Source organism: Balaenoptera musculus, chromosome 1, assembly GCF_009873245.2.
Source record: "Balaenoptera musculus isolate JJ_BM4_2016_0621 chromosome 1, mBalMus1.pri.v3, whole genome shotgun sequence".
In the NCBI taxonomy this organism is placed as follows: Eukaryota; Metazoa; Chordata; class Mammalia; order Artiodactyla; family Balaenopteridae; genus Balaenoptera; species Balaenoptera musculus.
Window position 1 is genome coordinate 100,091,145 of NC_045785.1, and position 18,352 is coordinate 100,109,496.

The following is an 18,352-nucleotide window of genomic DNA, read 5'->3' on the forward strand; positions in this document are numbered from 1 at the left end:
GAATCCCAACACAACACTAAAGATAGTCATCAAATCACAAGAGAAGAGAACAAAAGAGGAAAGGGAAAAAAAGAGGAAAAGAGGAAAGGGAAAGGGAAAAAGAGGAAAGGGAAAAAGACCTACAAAAACAACTCCAAAACAATTAACAAAATGGCAATAAGAACATACGTATCAATAATTACTTTAAATGTAAACAGATTAAATACTCCACCAAAAGACACAGACTGGCTGAATGAATACAAAAGAAGACCTGTACATATGTTTTCTACAAGAGACCCACTTCAGATCTAGAGGCACATACAGACTGAACGTGAGGGGATGGAAAAAGGTATTCCAGGTTAGAACTACCTCCCCAGAGATCAGGCAAGGTTAAGGGAGGGCTTGGCTGCTGTATTTAAACGCAGCATTTTTTGTTCCCTTTCTAGAAACCAGCTGCAACGTTAGGTCAGAGCACATTAAAATGAGCCACTTCTGAACCAACAGCGCCCAGGCCCCAGGCCTGCTGTGAAGGCCCCCAGCAAAGGTCAGGGCTTGGTCCATGTGACATTCCTTCCCATGCTTGTCCAAGCAGTGCTTTGCCTCAGAGTTGAGGTAAGAAAGGCATCAGGACACCTCACATTAGGTCACTTAGCAGAGATCGGCAATTCCTGGGCTCAGTGAGGAGGTTTGCCATGTAGCTGACAGGGTCTTGGTGCTCTGTCTAACACTGGGTGTCAGGCCTGAACCTCTGAAGTGGGAGAGCCAAGTTAAGGACATTGGACCACCAGAGACCTCCGGGCCCCACGTAATATCAAATGGCAAAAGCTCTCCCAGAGATCTCCATCTCAATGCTAAGACCCAGCTCCACTCAACAACCAGCAAGATACAGTGCTGGACACCCTATGCCAAACAACTAGCAAGACAGGCACACAAACCCACCCATTAGCAGAGAGGCTGCCTAAAATCATAATAAGGTCACAGACACCCCAAAACACACCATGGGATGTGGTCCTGCCCACCAGAAAGACAAGATCCAGCCTCATCCACCAGAACACAGGAACCAGTCCCCTCTACCAGGAAGCCTAAACAACCAACTGAACCAACCTTACCCACTGGGAGCAGACACCAAAAACAATGAGAACTACAAACCTGCAGCCTGCGAGACGGAGACTCCAAACACAGTAAGTTAAGCAAAATGAGAAGATAGAGAAATACACAGCAGATGAAGGAGCAAGATAAAAACCCACCAGACCAAACAAATGAAGAGGAAATAGGCAGTCTACCTGAAAAAGAATTCAGAGTAATGATAATAAAGATGATACAAAATCGTGGAAATAGAATGGAGAAAATGCAAGAAACGTTTAACAAGGAGAACTAGAAGAACTAAAGAGCAAACAAACAATGATGAACAACAAAATAAATGAAATTTAAAATTCTCTAGAAGTAATCCATAGCAGAATAACTAAGTCAGAAAAATGGATAAGTGACCTGGGAAGATAAAACAGTGGTAATAACTACTGCAGAGCAGAATAAAGAAAAAAGAATGAAAAGAATTGAGAACAATCTCACAGACCTCTGGGAGAATGTTAAATGCACCAACATTCGAATTATAGGGGTCCCAGAAGAAGAAGAGAAAAAGAAAGGGACTGAGAAACTATATGAAGAGATTATAGTTGAAAACTTCCCTAATATGGGTAAGGAAATAGTCAATCAAGTCCAAGAAGTGCAGATGGTCCCATACAGGATAAAACCAAGGAGAAACACGCCAAGACACATGTTAATCAAACTATTAAAAATTAAATACAAAGAAAAAAAAATTTAAAGCAGCAAGGGAAAGACAACAAATACCATACAAGGGAATCCCCATAAGGTTAACAGCTGATCTTTCAGCAGAAACTCTGCAGGCCAGAAGGGAGTGGCAGGACATATTTAAAGTGATGAAAGGGAAAAACCTACAACCAAGTTTACTCTACCCAGCAAGGATCTCATTCAGATTCGATGGAGAAATTGAAACCTTTACAGACAAGCAAGAGCTAAGAGAATTCAGCACCACCAAACCAGCTCTACAACAAATGCTTAACGAACTTCTCTAGGCAGAAAACACAAGAGAAGAAAACAACTTACAACAACAAACCCAAAACAATTAAGAAAATGGTAATAGGAACATACATATCGATAACTACCTTAAAGGTAAATGGATTAAATGCTCCAACCAAAATACACAGACTGGCTGAATGGATACAAAAACAAGACTCATACATATGCTGTCTACAAGAGACCCACTTCAGACCTAGGGACACATAAAGACTGAAAATGAGGGGATGGAAAAAGATATTCCATGCAAATGGAAATCAAAAGAAAGCTGGAGTAGCAATTCTCGTATCAGACAAAACAGACTTTAAAATAAAGACTATTGCAAGAGACAAAGAAGGACACTACATAATGATCAAGGGATCAATCCAAGAAGAAGATATAACAATAGTAAATATTTATGCACCCAACATAAGAGCACCTCAATACATAAGGCAAATGCTAACAGCCATAAAAGGGGAAATCGACAGTAACACAATCATAGTAGGGGACTTTAACACCCCGCTTTCACCAATGGACAGATCATCCAAAATGAAAATAAATAAGGAAACACAAGCTTTAAATGATACATTAAACAAGATGGACTTAATTGATATTTATAGGACAGTCCATCCAAAAACAACAGAATACACTTTCTTCTCAAGTGCTCATGGAACATTCTCCAGGATAGATCATATCTTGGGTCACGAATCAAGCCTTCGTAAATTTAAGAAAATTGAAATCGTATCAAGTATCTTTCCCAACCACAATGCTATGAGACGAGATATCAATAACAGGAAAAAATCTGTAAATAATACAAACACATGGAGGCTAAACAATAAACTATTAAATAACCAAGAGATCACTGAAGAAATCAAAGAGGAAATCAAAAAATACCTAGAAACAAATGACAATAAAAACACGACGCCCCAAAACCTATGGGATGCAGCAAAAGCAGCTCTAAGAGGGAAGTTTATACCAATACAATCCTACCTCAAGAAACAAGAAACATCTCAAATAAACAAACTAAGCTTACACCTAAAGCAATTAGAGAAAGAAGAACAAGAAAACCCCAAAATTAGCAGAAGGAAAGAAATCATAAAGATCAGATCAGAAATAAATGAAAAAGAAATGAAGGAAACAATAGCAAAGATCAATAAAACTAAAAGCTGGTTCTTTGAGAAGATAAACAAAATTGATAAACCATTAGCCAGACTCATCAAGAAAAAAAGTGAGAAGACTCAAATAAATAGAATTAGAAATGAAAAAGGAGAAGTAACAACTGACACTGCAGAAATACAAAGGATCATGAGAGATTACTACAAGCAACTCTATGCCAATAAAATGGACAACCTGGAAGTAATGGACAAATTCTTAGAAAAGCACAACCTCCTGAGACTGAACCAGGAAGAAACAGAAAATATGAACAGACCAATCACAACTACTGAAATTGAAACTGTGATTAAAAATCTTACAACAAACAAAAAGCCCAGGACCAGATGGCTTCACAGGCGAATTCTATCAAACATTCAGAGAAGAGTTAACACCTATCCTTCTCAAACTCTTCCAAAATATACCAGAAGGAGGAACACTCCCAGACTCATTCTACGAGGCCACCATCACCCTGATACCAAAACCAGAGAAAGATGTCACAAAAAAAGAAAAGCACAGGCCAATATCACTGATGAACACAGATGCAAAAATCCTCAACAAAATACTAGCAAACAGACTCCAACAGCACATTAAAAGGATCATACACCATGACCAAGTGGGGTTTATTCCCAGGAATGCAAGGATTCTTCAATATACGTAAATCAATGTGATAAACCGTATTAACAAGTTGAAGGAGAAAAACCATATGATCATCTCAATAGATGCAGAAAAAGCTTTCGACAAAATTCAACACCCATTTATGATAAAAACCCTCCAGAAAGTAGGCATAGTGGGAACTTACCTCAACATAATAAAGGCCATATATGACAAACCCACAGCCAACTTTGTTATCAATGGTGAAAAACTGAAGCCATTTCCACTAAGATCAGGAACAAGACAAGGTTGTCCACACTCACAACTATTATTCAATATAGTTTTGGAAGTTTTAGCCACAGCAGTCAGAGAAGAAAAAGAAATAAGAAAAAGAAATAAAAGGAATCCAAATCGGAAAAGAGGAGGTAAAACTGTCACTGTTTGCAGATGACATGATACTATACATAGGGAATCCTAAAGATGTTACCAGAAAACTAATAGAGCTAATCAATGAATTTGGTAAAGTAGCAGGATACAAAATTAATGCACAGAAATCTCTTGCATTTCTATACACTAATGATGAAAAATCTGAAAGAGAAATTAAGGAAACACTCCCAATTACCATTGCAACAAAAAGAATATAATACCTAGGAATAAACCTACCTAAGGAGACAAAAGACCTGTATGCAGAAAACTATAAGACACTGAGGAAAGAAATTAAAGATGATACAAACAGATGGAGAGATATACCATGTTCCTGGACTGGAAGAATCAACATTGTGAAAATGACTATACTACCCAAAGCAATCTACAGATTCAACGTGATCCCTATCAAACTACCAATGGCACTTTTCACAGAACTAGAACAAAAACTTGGACAATTTGTATGGAAACACAAAAGACCCCAAAGAGCCAAAGCAATCTTGAGAAAGAAAAACGGAGCTGCAGGAATCAGGCTCCCTGACTTCAGACTATACTACAAAGCTACAGTAATCAAGACAGTATGGTACTGGCACAAAAACAGAAATATGGATCAATGGAACAGGATAGAAAACTCAGAGATAAACCCAAGCACATATGGTCACCTTATCTTTGGTAAAGGAGGCAAGAATATACAATGGAGAAAAGACAGTCTCTTCAATAAGTGGTGCTGGGAAAACTGGACAGCTACATGTAAAAGAATGAAATTAGAACACTCCCTAACACCATACACAAAAATAAACTCAAAATGGATTAAAGACCTAAATGTAAGGCCAGACAATATAAAACTCTTAGAGGAAAACATAGGCAGGACACTCCATGACATAAGTCACGGCAAGATCCTTTTTGACCCACCTCCTAGAGAAATGGAAATAAAAACAAAAATAAACAAATGGGACCTAATGAAACTTCAAAGCTTTTGCACAGCAAAGGAAACCATAAACAAGACAAAAAGACAACCCTCAGAATGGGAGAAAATATTTGAAATGAAGTGACTGACAAAGGATTAATCTCCAAAATATAGAAGCAGCTCATGCAGCTCAATATCAGAAAAACAAACAACCCAATGCAAAAATGGGCAGAAGACCTAAATAGACATTTCTCCAAAGAAGGTATACAGATTACCAACAGACACATGACAGGATGCTCAACATCACTAATCATTAGAGAAATACAAATCAAAACTACAATGAGGTATCACCTCACACCAGTTAGAATGGGCATCATCAGAAAATCTACAAACAATAAAAGCTGGAGAGGGTGTGGAGAAAAGGGAACCCTCTTGCACTGTTGGTGGGAATGTAAATTGATACAGCCACTATGGAGAACAGTATGGAGGTTCCTCAAGAAACTAATATAGAACTACCATACGACCCAGCAATCCCAGTACTGGGCATATACCCTGAGAAAACCATAATTCAAAAAGAGTCATGTACCACAATGTTCACTGCAGCACTATTTACAATAGCCAGGACGTGGAAGCACCTAAATGCCCATCGACAGATGAATGGATAAAGAAGATGTGGCACATATATACAATGGAATATTACTCGGCCATAAAAAAAAAAGAAATTGAGTTATTTGTAGTGAGGTAGAGGGACCTAGAGACTGTCATACGGAGTAAAGTAAGTCAGAAATTCAGAAACAAATACCGTATGCTAACACATATATATAGAATCTAAAAAAAAAAAAAATGGTTCTGAAGAACTTAGGGGCAGGACAGGAATAAAGACGTAGACGTAGAGAATGGACCTGAGGACATGGGGAGGGGGAAGGGTAAGCTGGGACAAAGTGAGAGAGTGGCATTGACATACATACACTACCGAATGTAAAACACATAGCTAGTGGGAAGCAGCCAAATAGCGCAGGGAGATCAGCTCGGTGCTCTGTGTCCACCTAGAGGGGTGGGATAGGGAAGGTCAGGGGGAGACACAAGAGGGAGGGGATATGGGGATGTATGTATATGTATAGCTGATTCACTTTGTTATACAGAAGAAACTAACACACCATTGTAAAGCAACTATACTCCAATAAAAATGTTAAAAAAAAGGTATTCCATGCAAATGGAAATCAAAAGAAAGCTGAAGTAGCAATACTTATATCAGACAAAATAGACTTTAAAATAAAGACAGTTACAAGAGAAAGAAGGACACTACATAATTATCAAGGGATCATCAAAGAAGAAGATGTAACAATTGTAAATTCATGTGTCCCCAACATAGGAGCACCTCAATATATAAGGCAAATGTTAACAGACAAAAAAAGGAATTGACAGTAACACATAATAATGGGGGATTTTAACATCTCACTTATATCAATAGACAGATCATCCAGACAGAAGATCAATAATAAAATCCAGCCTTTAAATGACACATTAGACTAGATGGACTTAATTGATATTTCTAGAGTATTCCATCTGAAAGCAGCAGAATGCACATTTTTTCAGTGCACATGGAACATTCTTCAGGATACATCACATGCTGGGCCACGAAGCAAGCCTTGGTAAACTTAAGAAAACTGAAATTATATCAAGCATCTTTTCTGACCACAACACTATGAGATTAGAAATCAACTACAAGAAAAAAACATGAACACGTGCAGGCTAAACAATATGCTATTAAACAACCAATGGATCACTGAAGAAATCACAGAGAAAATTTAAAAACACCTAGCAACAAATGAAAATGAAAACAAGATCATCCAAAACCTATGAGATGAAGCAAAAGCAGTTGTAAGAGGGAAGTTTATAGCAATACAAGCTTCCCTTAGGAAACAAGGGAAATCTCAAATAAACCACCTAACCATACCTAAAGCAACTAGAGAAAGAAGAACAAACACAGCCAAAGTTAGTAGAAGGAAATAAATCATAAAGATCAGAGCAGAAATAAATGAAATAGAGACTAAGAAAACAATAGAAAACATCGATAAAACTATTAACAAAAGCTGGTTCCTAGAAAAGATAAACACAATTGATAAACCTTTAGCCAGACTCATCAAGAAAAAAAGGAAAAGGGCCCAAATCAATAAATTAGAAATGAGAGACTACTCCAAGCAATATACCAATAAAATGGACAAATTCTTAGAAAGGTACAATCTACCAAGATTGAACCAGGAAGAAATAGAAAATATGAACAGACTGATCACAAGTACTGAAATTGAATCTGTGATTTTAAAACTCCCAGAAAACAAAAGTCCAGGACCAGATAGCTTCACAGGTGAAGTCTACCAAACATTTAGAGAAGAGATAACACCTACCCTTCTGAAACTATTCCCAAAATTGCAGAGGAAGGAACACTTCCAAACTCATTCTATGAAGCCATCATCACCCTGATACCAAGACCAGACAAAGGTATTACAAAAAAAAGAAAATCAGGCCAATATCACTGATAAACATAGACGCAAAATCCTCAACAAAATACTAGCAAACTGAATCCAACAATACATTAAATAATCAAGTGGGATTTATCCCAGGGATGCAAGGATTTTTCAGTATCTACAAATCAATCAGTGTGATACACCACATTAACAAATTGAAGAATAAAAGCCACATGATCATCTCATTAGATGCCGAAAAAGCTTTTGACAACATTTAACATCCACTAATGATTAAAAACTCTCTAGAAAGTGGGCATAGAGGGAACATACCTCAACATAATAAAGGCCATATATGACAAACCCACAGCTAACATCATACTCAACAGTGAAAAGCTGAAAGCATTTCCTCTAAAATCAGGAACAAGACAAGGGTGCTCAATCTCACCTCTTATATTCAATATACTTTTGGAAGTCCTAGTCACAGCATTCAGAGAAGAAAAAGATATAAAAGGAATCTAAATTGGACAGGAAGAAGTAAAAGTGTCACTGTTTGCAGATGACATGATACTATACATAGAAAATCCTGAAGACACTACCAGAAAACTACTAGAGCTCATCAATGAATTCAGTAAAGTTGCAGAATACAAAATTAATACACAGAAATCTGTTGCATTTCTATACACTAAAACTAAGATCAGAAAGAGAAATTAAGGAAACAATCCCATTTACCACTGCATCAAAAAGAATAAAATACCTAGGAATAAACCTACTTAAGGGGGCTAAATACCTGTGCTCCAAAAACTATAAGACACTGATGAAAAAACTGAAGAAGACACAAACAGAGGAATATATATTACCGGTTTCTTAGGCTAGAAAAATTAATATTGTTATATATAACCATACTACTCAAGGCAATGTACAGATTCAGTGCAATCCCCATCAAAATACCAATGGCATTTTTCACAGAACTAGAACAAAAAAAATTTAAATTTGCATGGAAACACAAAAAACCTGAATAGCCAAAACAATATTAAGAAAGAAGTACTGAGCTGGAGGAATCATGCTCCCTGACTACAGGCTATACTACAAAGCTACAGTAATCAAAACAGTATGGTACTGGCACAGAAACAGAAATATAGATCAGTGGAACAGGATAGAAAGCCCAGAGATAAACCCATGCACCTATGGTCACCTAATCTATGACAAAGGAGGCAAGAATATACAATGGAGAAAAGACAGCCTCTTCAATAAGTGGTGCTGGGAAAACTGGACAGCTACATGTAAAAGAATGAAATTAGAACATTTCTCTAACATCATATACAAAATAAATTCAAAATGGATTAAAGACCTAAACATAAGACTGGATACTATAAAACTTCTAGAGGAAAACATAGGCAGAACACTGTTTGACATAAATCACAGCAAGATCTTTTTTGACCCACCTCCTAGAGGAATGGAAATAAAAACACAAATAAACAAATGGGACCTAATTAAACTTAAAAGCTTTTGCACAGCAAAGGAAACCATAAACAAAACAAAAAGACAACCTACAGAAGGGAGAAAATATTTGTAAATGATGAGACTGACAAGGGAGATAATTTCCAAAATATATAAACAACTGAATAAACAAAAAACCAAACAGCCCAATAAAAAATGGGCAGAAGATAAAGTAGACTTTCTCCAAAAAAGACATACAGATGGCCAAAAGGCACATGAAAAGATGGTCAACATCACTAATTATTAGAGAAATGTAAATTAAGTCTACAATGAGGTATCGCCTCACTCCAGTCAGAATGACCATGATCAAAAAGTCTACAAATAATAAATGCTGGAGAGGGTGTGGAGAAAAGGGAACCCTCTTGCACTGTTGGTGGGAATGTAAATTGATACAGCCACTATGGAGAACAGTATGGAGGTTCCTTAAAAAACTAAAAATAGTTACCATATGATCCTGCAATCCCACTCCTGGGCATATATCCAGACAAAACTGTAATTCAAAAAGATACATGCACCCCAATGTTCACTGCAGCACTATTTACAACAGTCAAGACATGGAAGCAACCTAAATGTCCATCGACAGATGAATGGATAAAGAAGATATGGTATATATATCACAGGGAGCTATACTCAATATTCTGTAGTAACCTATAACGGAAAAGAATCTGAAAATAACATATATTCATATATGTGTATAACTCAATCACTTTGCTGTACACCTGAAACTAACACAACATTGTTAATCAACTATACTTCAATAAAAAAGAGAGAGAGAGAGAGGGAAAAAGCTCAAAAAGAAAATATATTTTGTAATAAACCCAGATCTGTTACCAAAATAAATTAATAAAATAACTTTTCAGCATTGAAAAAAACATATCACTGAAGATATTAAAGCACTTTGATAGTTTAACAGCAAAAAAAAAAGAAAGAAAAAGAAACAAGCAACCAAAAAAAGGATATGCTGATTATAAGAGACAGAACTATACAAAGACAAAATAAATGAAAAAGGGTAGACAAAGATATTGCATACAAAAACTAATCAAGACAGATGGTGTAGTTAAATTAATATCAAATAGAGTAGACTTTAAGTTAAGAAACATTAGAAATAGAGACATTTTATAAGGTCATGAAAGGTAAAGAAAGCCTGACACTGTTCAGGATTAAAGGAGATTAAAGAGACATAACAGCTAAATGTAATAACTCATCCTGGATTGAGAAAAAAAATAACTATAAAGGACATAAAAGTCTATCCACCAAGGAGATGGATAACAATTCTAATTCTGTATGCACCCAGTTACACTGCTTAAAAATATATAAAGCAAAACTTGACAGAAATAAAAGGAGAAAAAGATAAATCCACCATCAGAGCAGACCTGACCACACCTCTCTCAGTGGCTGACAGAATAAGCAAACCAAAAAGATGAGTAGGGACACAGGAAATTTCAGCAATACAACTAATAAACTTGGGTTAATTTATATAGAGAGAACACTGCTCTCCAAAACAATGGGCTACAAATTCTTTCAAAGTGCTGATGGAAGATTTAATAAAACTGGTAATATATATATTATAAACATATACTGGATAATAAAGATAAACATATACCGGATAATAAAGCAATTCTACATAATAAAGCAATACTGGATAATAAAGCAATTCTACATAATAAAGCAATTCTACATAATAAAGCAATACTGCATAATAAAGCAATTCTACATAATAAAGCAATACTGGGTAATAAAGCAATTCTACATATTTCAAAGGACTGAACACATTCAGAGCATGTTCTCTGACCATAGCAGAATTAAGTTAAAATTCAATCAATGGAAAAGTACAGGATAAGGCTGTAACTTCTTGTAACAAAGAAAACACAGAAGTACCAAAATAAATAAATAAATAAAGATACAGGGACCTGTCAAAAGAACACAGGAAGGGGCTTTCAGGGTCTCTCACTGGCCAAATCTGGGACAATTTAGGCATCAAAACAAACATAGTAATACTTTATACTCCACTCGATAAAAATAAGAACACAGGAGTCCATAGCATAATAAATGAATGAATGAATAAATAAATGAGAAAAAAGAAGAAGTCTACTTTAGAGTGACAACTAATAAAATTAGAAGAAATGATGGAGTTGGAAAATCACCATTTTGTATCCATAATGGTATATAGCTTTATTAACAATCAAAAATTGCCAATTAAAATTAAATTACCATGATCTTAGAGTCTTAAAGGACTAAAAATTATCTTTATTCTCATTTCAAAAGTTAGAAAAGGACTTCCCTCGTGGCACAGTGGTTAAGAATCCACCTGCCAATGCAGGGGACACGGGTTTGATCCTTGGTCCAGGAAGATCCCACATGCCACGGAGCAACTAAGCCTGTGTGCCACAACTACTGAGCCTGCGCTCTAGAGCCTGCAAGCCACAACTACTGAGCCCGCGTGCTGCAACTACTGAAGCCCGCGCTCCTAGAGCCCATGCTCTGCAACAAGAGAAGCCACTGCAATGAGAAGCCCGTGCACCGCAACCAAGAGTAGCCCCCACTCGCCGCAACTAGAGAAAGCCCGCACGCAGCAACAAAGACCCAACGCAGCCAAAAATAAATAAATAAAATAAAATAATTTTTTTTTAATTAAAAATAAAGTTAGAAAAATTAACAAGTATTCAAACTAGCAAAAGAAATGTAGACACATTAAAAACAATATATAACTTCAACATAACCATGCTGGCACCCGTCGACCTTGGACTCCCCATTTCCCAGAGCTGGTGAGATACAAATGTCCGTCGTCTATACATACACACACATACACACACAACACACACTTAAACACGGTGAACTGATTTTAAAACAGAAAGTGAGCTCTATATTCCATTTTCCAGTGAAATCTATCTGAAACTCTTACCTTGGCACAACAAATGAAAGCAATGGAAAGTGTCAGTAGGAAGACAGAAGACACAACCACATCCACTGATCTCTGCGGGCCCCCGTCTCTGTGGAGTGAGATGTGTAGGTTAGTGTTTTAGGTCCACGCCAGAGACGGCAACGGCCCTCACATCATTCACACTCCCAATCTTACTATATTGGCGTTGAAATGAAACATTTTATAAAGGACGTTTCTGACACCAGGATTTTTTTTTTTAATCAGTCATCAATTTTATACACATCAGTGTATACATGTCAATCCCAATCGCCCAATTCAGCACACCACCATCCCCACCCCACCGCGGTTTTCCCCCCTTGGTGTCCATACGTTTGTTCTCTACATCTGTGTCTCAACTTTTGCCCTGCAAACCGGGTCATCTGTACCATTTTTCTAGGTTCCACATACATGCGTTAATATACGATATTTGTTTTTCTCTTTCTGACACAGGATTTTAACATATTTTGGACATATTCGACTTTAATTAAGCTCTGAGATCCATGCCATTCAAATTAAGGGTGTGATTGATTCACGAACATATTTTCAGCTGGAATATTCCCCCCAAAAGTCAGAAAAAGATGAGATATTCAATTTATCACTCTGCCCTAGGAATTTAAATTTTCTTTTCCCTTTCTAAGCTCTTATTTACTTAGCTCTAACAGCTCTGCAGATAGATCACTCCCAACTTGGTGTCCAGCAAGTCTGTCAGCAACTGATGTCTGTCCAGTACATAGAACTACCCTGCCTACTGAGTATCTGCCACCAGAAATTTCAGTGAGCATGTTTTCTGTGTATTATTGCAGATATTCCATGGTTAGTCAGCTAAAACTCACCTTCAGAAAGGAACGCAATGATAACCATATCTTAATGTTCTCCACCTTTTTAAGTCTGAAATGAGGTATTTCATATTTCCTAGCTTTCCTGGCAGAAGTAATATGGCTGAAGAGTTTTGCAAATAAAAATCTCTAGAGGAGGTTAAAAAAAAAAACAAACCACAAAGTGAAACGTACACATGTGTCACTGTGTGTATATTTACATAATTGTAAACAATATTCCCAGCATATAAAAAATATTAAAAGGATCAAGTTCTAATCAGTGGTCACTAAGACAGGCAGTGAAAAAACATTGTTAATAGCTCATTAACCTGTCGCTTGCAAAGCACATTATGTAGTAATATACTTCTTCACAACATGCTACATTCTTCACATTTTCAAGGAATATACCTTGGAGACCTTTGTGAATCCCCACCTTCACAAACTCAAATGTTTATACAAATTCTAGCTTACTCCCAAATTACATTTCCATTCAAAACCACATTTTTTGCACATATCACCGATACATTAAGCCCTCAATCCCAAACTCTTATCAAATTTCAATAAATTTATTTCTCACTTGGCCATTTTTCACAGAAACATTTTCACTTTGGTAATTACTACATATGCTACATATACAAAACATCAAGGGCACACTGAGGTGCAGGCGCTAAGCAATCAGCTAGGCTCACTCACTGGCTCAGCCACTTACTCCTACAAGTAGGCTCAGCAAAATTTCAGATTACAGCATGTCATTTGTGAATAATCAGTATCACAAGTGTTAAACCCACAAATACCAAAAGTTCACTTATCAAGCCTCCATTGCCCACGTTAACTTCTGGAGAGAGAACAAATCAAGAGAACAAAAGCAACTCAACAGAATACCATATACAAAAGCAGAGGTAAGAAATTTTACTTAATTGACTACCGACCTGTTTGTATGTTCTCTCCGCCACACACATCATGAAAAAAAACATCCAAGTAAGACACAGTCGTTCAAAAAAATTAATTATAGACAAAATGATAATAGGTGTAACAGGTGGTGCCCCACAAAAGAGAGTCAAGATCTCCTCAGCTGAGATGGACTTTAGCTGGTCAAGGCTCTTCTCTCGGAACAGTCGATGTAAAAAAGGGAAAAATGCTAATCCGATGGTGACGACATTTCCCAGCATCTGATAACCTACTCCTTGCTGATACGCATTAACCTGGGAATTAATTTAAAATATGCATCATTACTGCACAGCTAAATGGAGTTGTGAAGCAGTATTTATCAAATACTATTTAGATGATTAAAAACTAAATCTGTTTTAAATCTAAAAGAAATACAAATAAAAATGATGTACAGATTTATGACTTTTAGGCTTGAATGAGATAAGGAATATTTGTAGAGTCTACCTGAACAATTGATCATGCTCACAGAGACCTCTGTAACAAATAAAAAAATATACTACCTAGTGAAGGCTGACTACAAAATTTAAGATACACATACTTGTGTTTCAAAAGCAGAGTCAACTTTTTTTTTTTTTTTTTTATAAATTTATTTATTTATTTATTTATTTTTGGGTGTGTTGGGTCTTCGTTTCTGTGTGAGGGCTTTCTCTAGTTGCGGCGAGCGGGGGCCACTCTTCATCGCGGTGCGCGGGCCTCTTCACTGTCGCGGCCTCTCTTGTTGCGGAGCACAGGCTCCAGACGCGCAGGCTCAGTAGTTGTGGCTCACGGGCCTAGTTGCTCCGCGGCATGTGGGATCTTCCCAGACCAGGGCTTGAACCCGTGTCCCCTGCATTGGCAGGCAGATTCTCAACCACTGCGCCACCAGGGAAGCCCAGAGTCAACGTTTTGATCATTAAATACATTCTATGAAATAGCTGCTGATCATTAAATAGATTTTTCTAAAAATCCAAAAACGTATTAAACCTTACCCTGCTCATGATGATGCCACTTATTTCCAACACAGACATATCCATCTTTTTGCACTCATTCCCTTCCCAGATTATTGCACTAACTCGATCAGAGGCAGGACTTGAGTTCTGAAGCCAGAATAAATGGTTCTGAGAAGAAAAAATAAATATTTCCATCCACTCCGTCTTTATTTCCTCCATTAGATTTTTTTCCCTTTGTCTAGCTCCTGGGCCACATTTGCCAGGGTTCAGCCTTGTCATCCTATTCTCCCCCTCACAAAGCTCATCACTCCAATTACCAGCTCCATGATGCTGGTTTCTGGGTTTTGTTGTTTTTTTTTCACGAAAACAATTTCTTACCTGGAGAGAGGCTAAGTGTCTCCTATAATGATGGGAGGTAGGATTACATGATCTCCAAGGTTGCTTCCCTCTCTAAATGTATGGAAGTGAGTATAAGCTTGGTGTATTAATGGGATATCAAGAAGGAAAGCATTTCTACAGCATCATAACTAGACCAGGGATAGTAGGAAGTTACGCGGGAGAGGTGCTAACAGGCCTTAAGACATCACAGGAATGACTGAGAAGGTAAACCTTTCTCTGGTCTAATCAGGACACAGAAAAGCATAGTAAGCTCAAGAGGAAAAGGTCGAGATAAAAACAGCCCCGTATTTTCCTCTGCTGTATCATGTCTTATTCTTCGAGTACCAACTCAAGTCCCATTTCACCAACATGTCCTCTCTGATGGCCACAAGCCTCACTCATGTTGCCTTTCTCTGAAATTAAAAACCCTTACAGTCTATAGCAGATAAATTTGCATCTAATTATATGCTGCTTTTATTGTGTCCTCTATTTCCCATAAAATCATCTTGTTCCCAAACACATATATAAGTTACTAAAAAACAACCATCTGGTGTATTTCTTCTCCTTCTACAATAATGCTTAGCATAATGCTGATGCACATTTATGGATTTATTAATTGATTTAGCCAAAAAAATATTTATTAAGCAGCTACTATGTAAGATGTACTATGGATATAATAAAGAACAAGACAGATGTAGTCCTTGACATCACAGAGCGTACAAACTTATGGAGACATGATTAAATAAAGTTACTGTGCAGCATGATAAGGGAAGGAAAGAATGCTTTAGGAGCATACAGAAAAGGCTTCCTAAGGGAGTATCACTCAAGCCAAGACCCGAAAAGTAAAAAAGAGTGAGACGAAGGAATGGGTATTGGGGAAAAGTGTGTTCCAGGCAAATAAACCAGTTTGTGTAAAGATCCAGAAGTACATGAGGAGACTGAAAGAAGTTTAGTTGAGTTAAACTATACCATGCAAGACTGTTATCAGAGCAAATAAAGGAACAGAAAGAAATAATCCAGAATGGAAAAAAAAAGCAATTAAAGGATTGTAAGGGGAATGGCATCAGATTTGTATTTTAGAAGGATCATTCTGGCTGCAGTGTGGAAAATGAAACGAAGGGGAGCAAGCCTAGAGAAGCTGCTGTAAGGATCCAGATGAGGGCTGATGGTGGTCTGCACCAAGCAGTGTGGACACAGGTGGGCAGATGTATGTATTATACAGCAGAATCAAGAAAATGTGATGACTGATTGGAAACATGGGGGGCGGGGTCAAGAATGGCCCCAAGGGTTCTAACTTGGGTGGTTAGTGGTGACATTTAGAAATATGGAGAATAAAAGAAGAATAGGTTAGGTGGGAGAATTGGGAAATGATGAATTCCGTTTAACACAGTGAGTTTCATCTTACCTAGTTATTCTTACATATGCCTTAAAATTATCCTATAAATCCCAGAAGTGCAAAGGAGGTGAAAATCATCATGATGCTATTCATAATTACCAAGGGCTAAGGTAATTTAGATGAGTCTTCAGACTGAATGTAAAGAATATTTAGATACAAACTTTGATAGCAAAATTGGAGGAAAAAGCTTAAAACTTTAATAATAAAATGTATGTTGTTTCTAGTTAGTTTTTGAAAACTGTATACATTTAATGAAGCAGAATTTTTTTCATTAAAATGTGTAACCTAAATCAATGGTATCTTAGAATCAAGAAAATTCAATAATTAAACAAATGAATATCCATCACCCACTATTTATTAAGTCATTATGGAAATATTTAGCCTAAAGAAAAAATAAAACTAAGAAGAATCATGATCATTGGCATTAAACATATGAAAGGCTGATATGAGAACCGTTTCTTAATCATTTAATCTATCCAGCAGTGGAAAAAGCTCATGAAATAACAATCACTCCAGCTCCACAAGTATTTAAGCAGAGACTAACTGATTGTCTGATGGGGATAATAATAACCATGCCAACATGTCGTGGGTGCTTACTCTTTGCCAAGCATTGTGCTAAGCACTTTGTATTATCTCATTAGATATATCACAATATTTCTAAGAAGTAGGAACTATTGTTACTACATGATAGGTAGTAGAAAAATTTCTGCAGATGTAGAATGAATTCCTATATTGATTGGAAGGTTGAAATAACCTTCTAAAGAATCCCCATTCCCAGGCTATCTGATTTTACGATATTAACAGAAAACCTAAAATTAAAAGCATCACTTGCTTTATACATTATTAGAGAAGCAAGCAATGCCATCTCCTAGTAATTCATATATAATACTGCTATGTCTATGAAAATATAATATGAGTTTACTGCACCAAACAATGTACCCTGCTCATATAAAATGAACATTAAGGGTCATTCTAAGGAAAATAATGAGAAAAAGTCCTAGGAAGAAACATTTAGGTTAGGGGAATTCAACAGTGCTTCCCCCTGAATTCTAATTCCAATATCTTCACTTACAAACTATGCTCAATTTCCTCATCTCTAAATAGGGATAATAATAGTGTCCACCTTACAGGGTTATTGTAGAGTTAAATGAGATAATACAGTGCCTGGCACACGGTAAGTACACAGTAAACATCAGCTATTATTATCATCACCTTTACAGACCTGCTGGAAAACATCCTCTTTGGGGTCACGTTTGGTCCCTGAGTGAAGGGAGTTCACGTGGGCCCCCTCACTGTCACTGGTGACAGACGACCGGCACTCAGGGCCGTGCAGCAGGTCATCCCATAACATATCCTCTGTCTCCGAGTCATGACGGGTGCTCTCCGAGTCTCTTCTCAACATGTTGAGGCTTCGAGAACCACCACTCGCGCCAGATCTACAGCCCTTTAAGGGAAAACAAAAACAAATATTTTTTTTATTCCTTTTTAAAAACAACTATATAAAATTTCCGTTGTTTAAGCTACCCAGCCTGTGGTATTCTGTTATGGCAACCTGAGTGGATAAACCCATCTATCTACAAGGATTTTTCTGAATTGCTTTTAATAATGAAAAACTGGAAACAAATTAAGTAGTCATAATTTTACACATTTTAATAAATTCCTTCATAAACTGGAATATTCTGCAGATGTTCAACAGAATGAGGTATTGTCTTATGTACTGATAAGGCAAGACCTACAAGATAAAAAAAAAAAAAACTCAGAACAAATTTTCCTATTTATGTTTTTTAAATGATATGTTATATGTTTAAATATATAGTATGCTCTCTTACGCAAAGGAAAATAAATATGTGGAACTATAACCACCCTCTAGACAGCATGG

The 18,352-nt window shown here is 36.9% G+C and overlaps 1 protein-coding gene across 3 annotated transcripts in view; it reads right to left on the reverse strand.

Moving 5' to 3' along the window:
- The window catches only part of PHTF1 (putative homeodomain transcription factor 1), a 70,611-nt gene that overhangs the window by 18,255 nt on the left and 34,004 nt on the right, over positions 1-18,352 (reverse strand). The window contains exons 11-15 of one of the 3 annotated variants that reach the window (XM_036826590.1): positions 17,696-17,917; positions 14,739-14,867; positions 13,752-14,024; positions 12,837-12,972; positions 11,990-12,075 (exon numbers count right to left, since the gene is read on the reverse strand). In XM_036826590.1, coding sequence (XP_036682485.1) covers positions 11,990-12,075; positions 12,837-12,972; positions 13,752-14,024; positions 14,739-14,867; positions 17,696-17,917 — 846 coding nt within the window. Of the gene's footprint in view, positions 1-11,989; positions 12,078-12,836; positions 12,973-13,751; positions 14,025-14,738; positions 14,868-17,695; positions 17,918-18,352 lie in introns of all 3 variants that reach the window. The other 2 variants (XM_036826572.1, XM_036826580.1) reach the window with 2 other exon arrangements.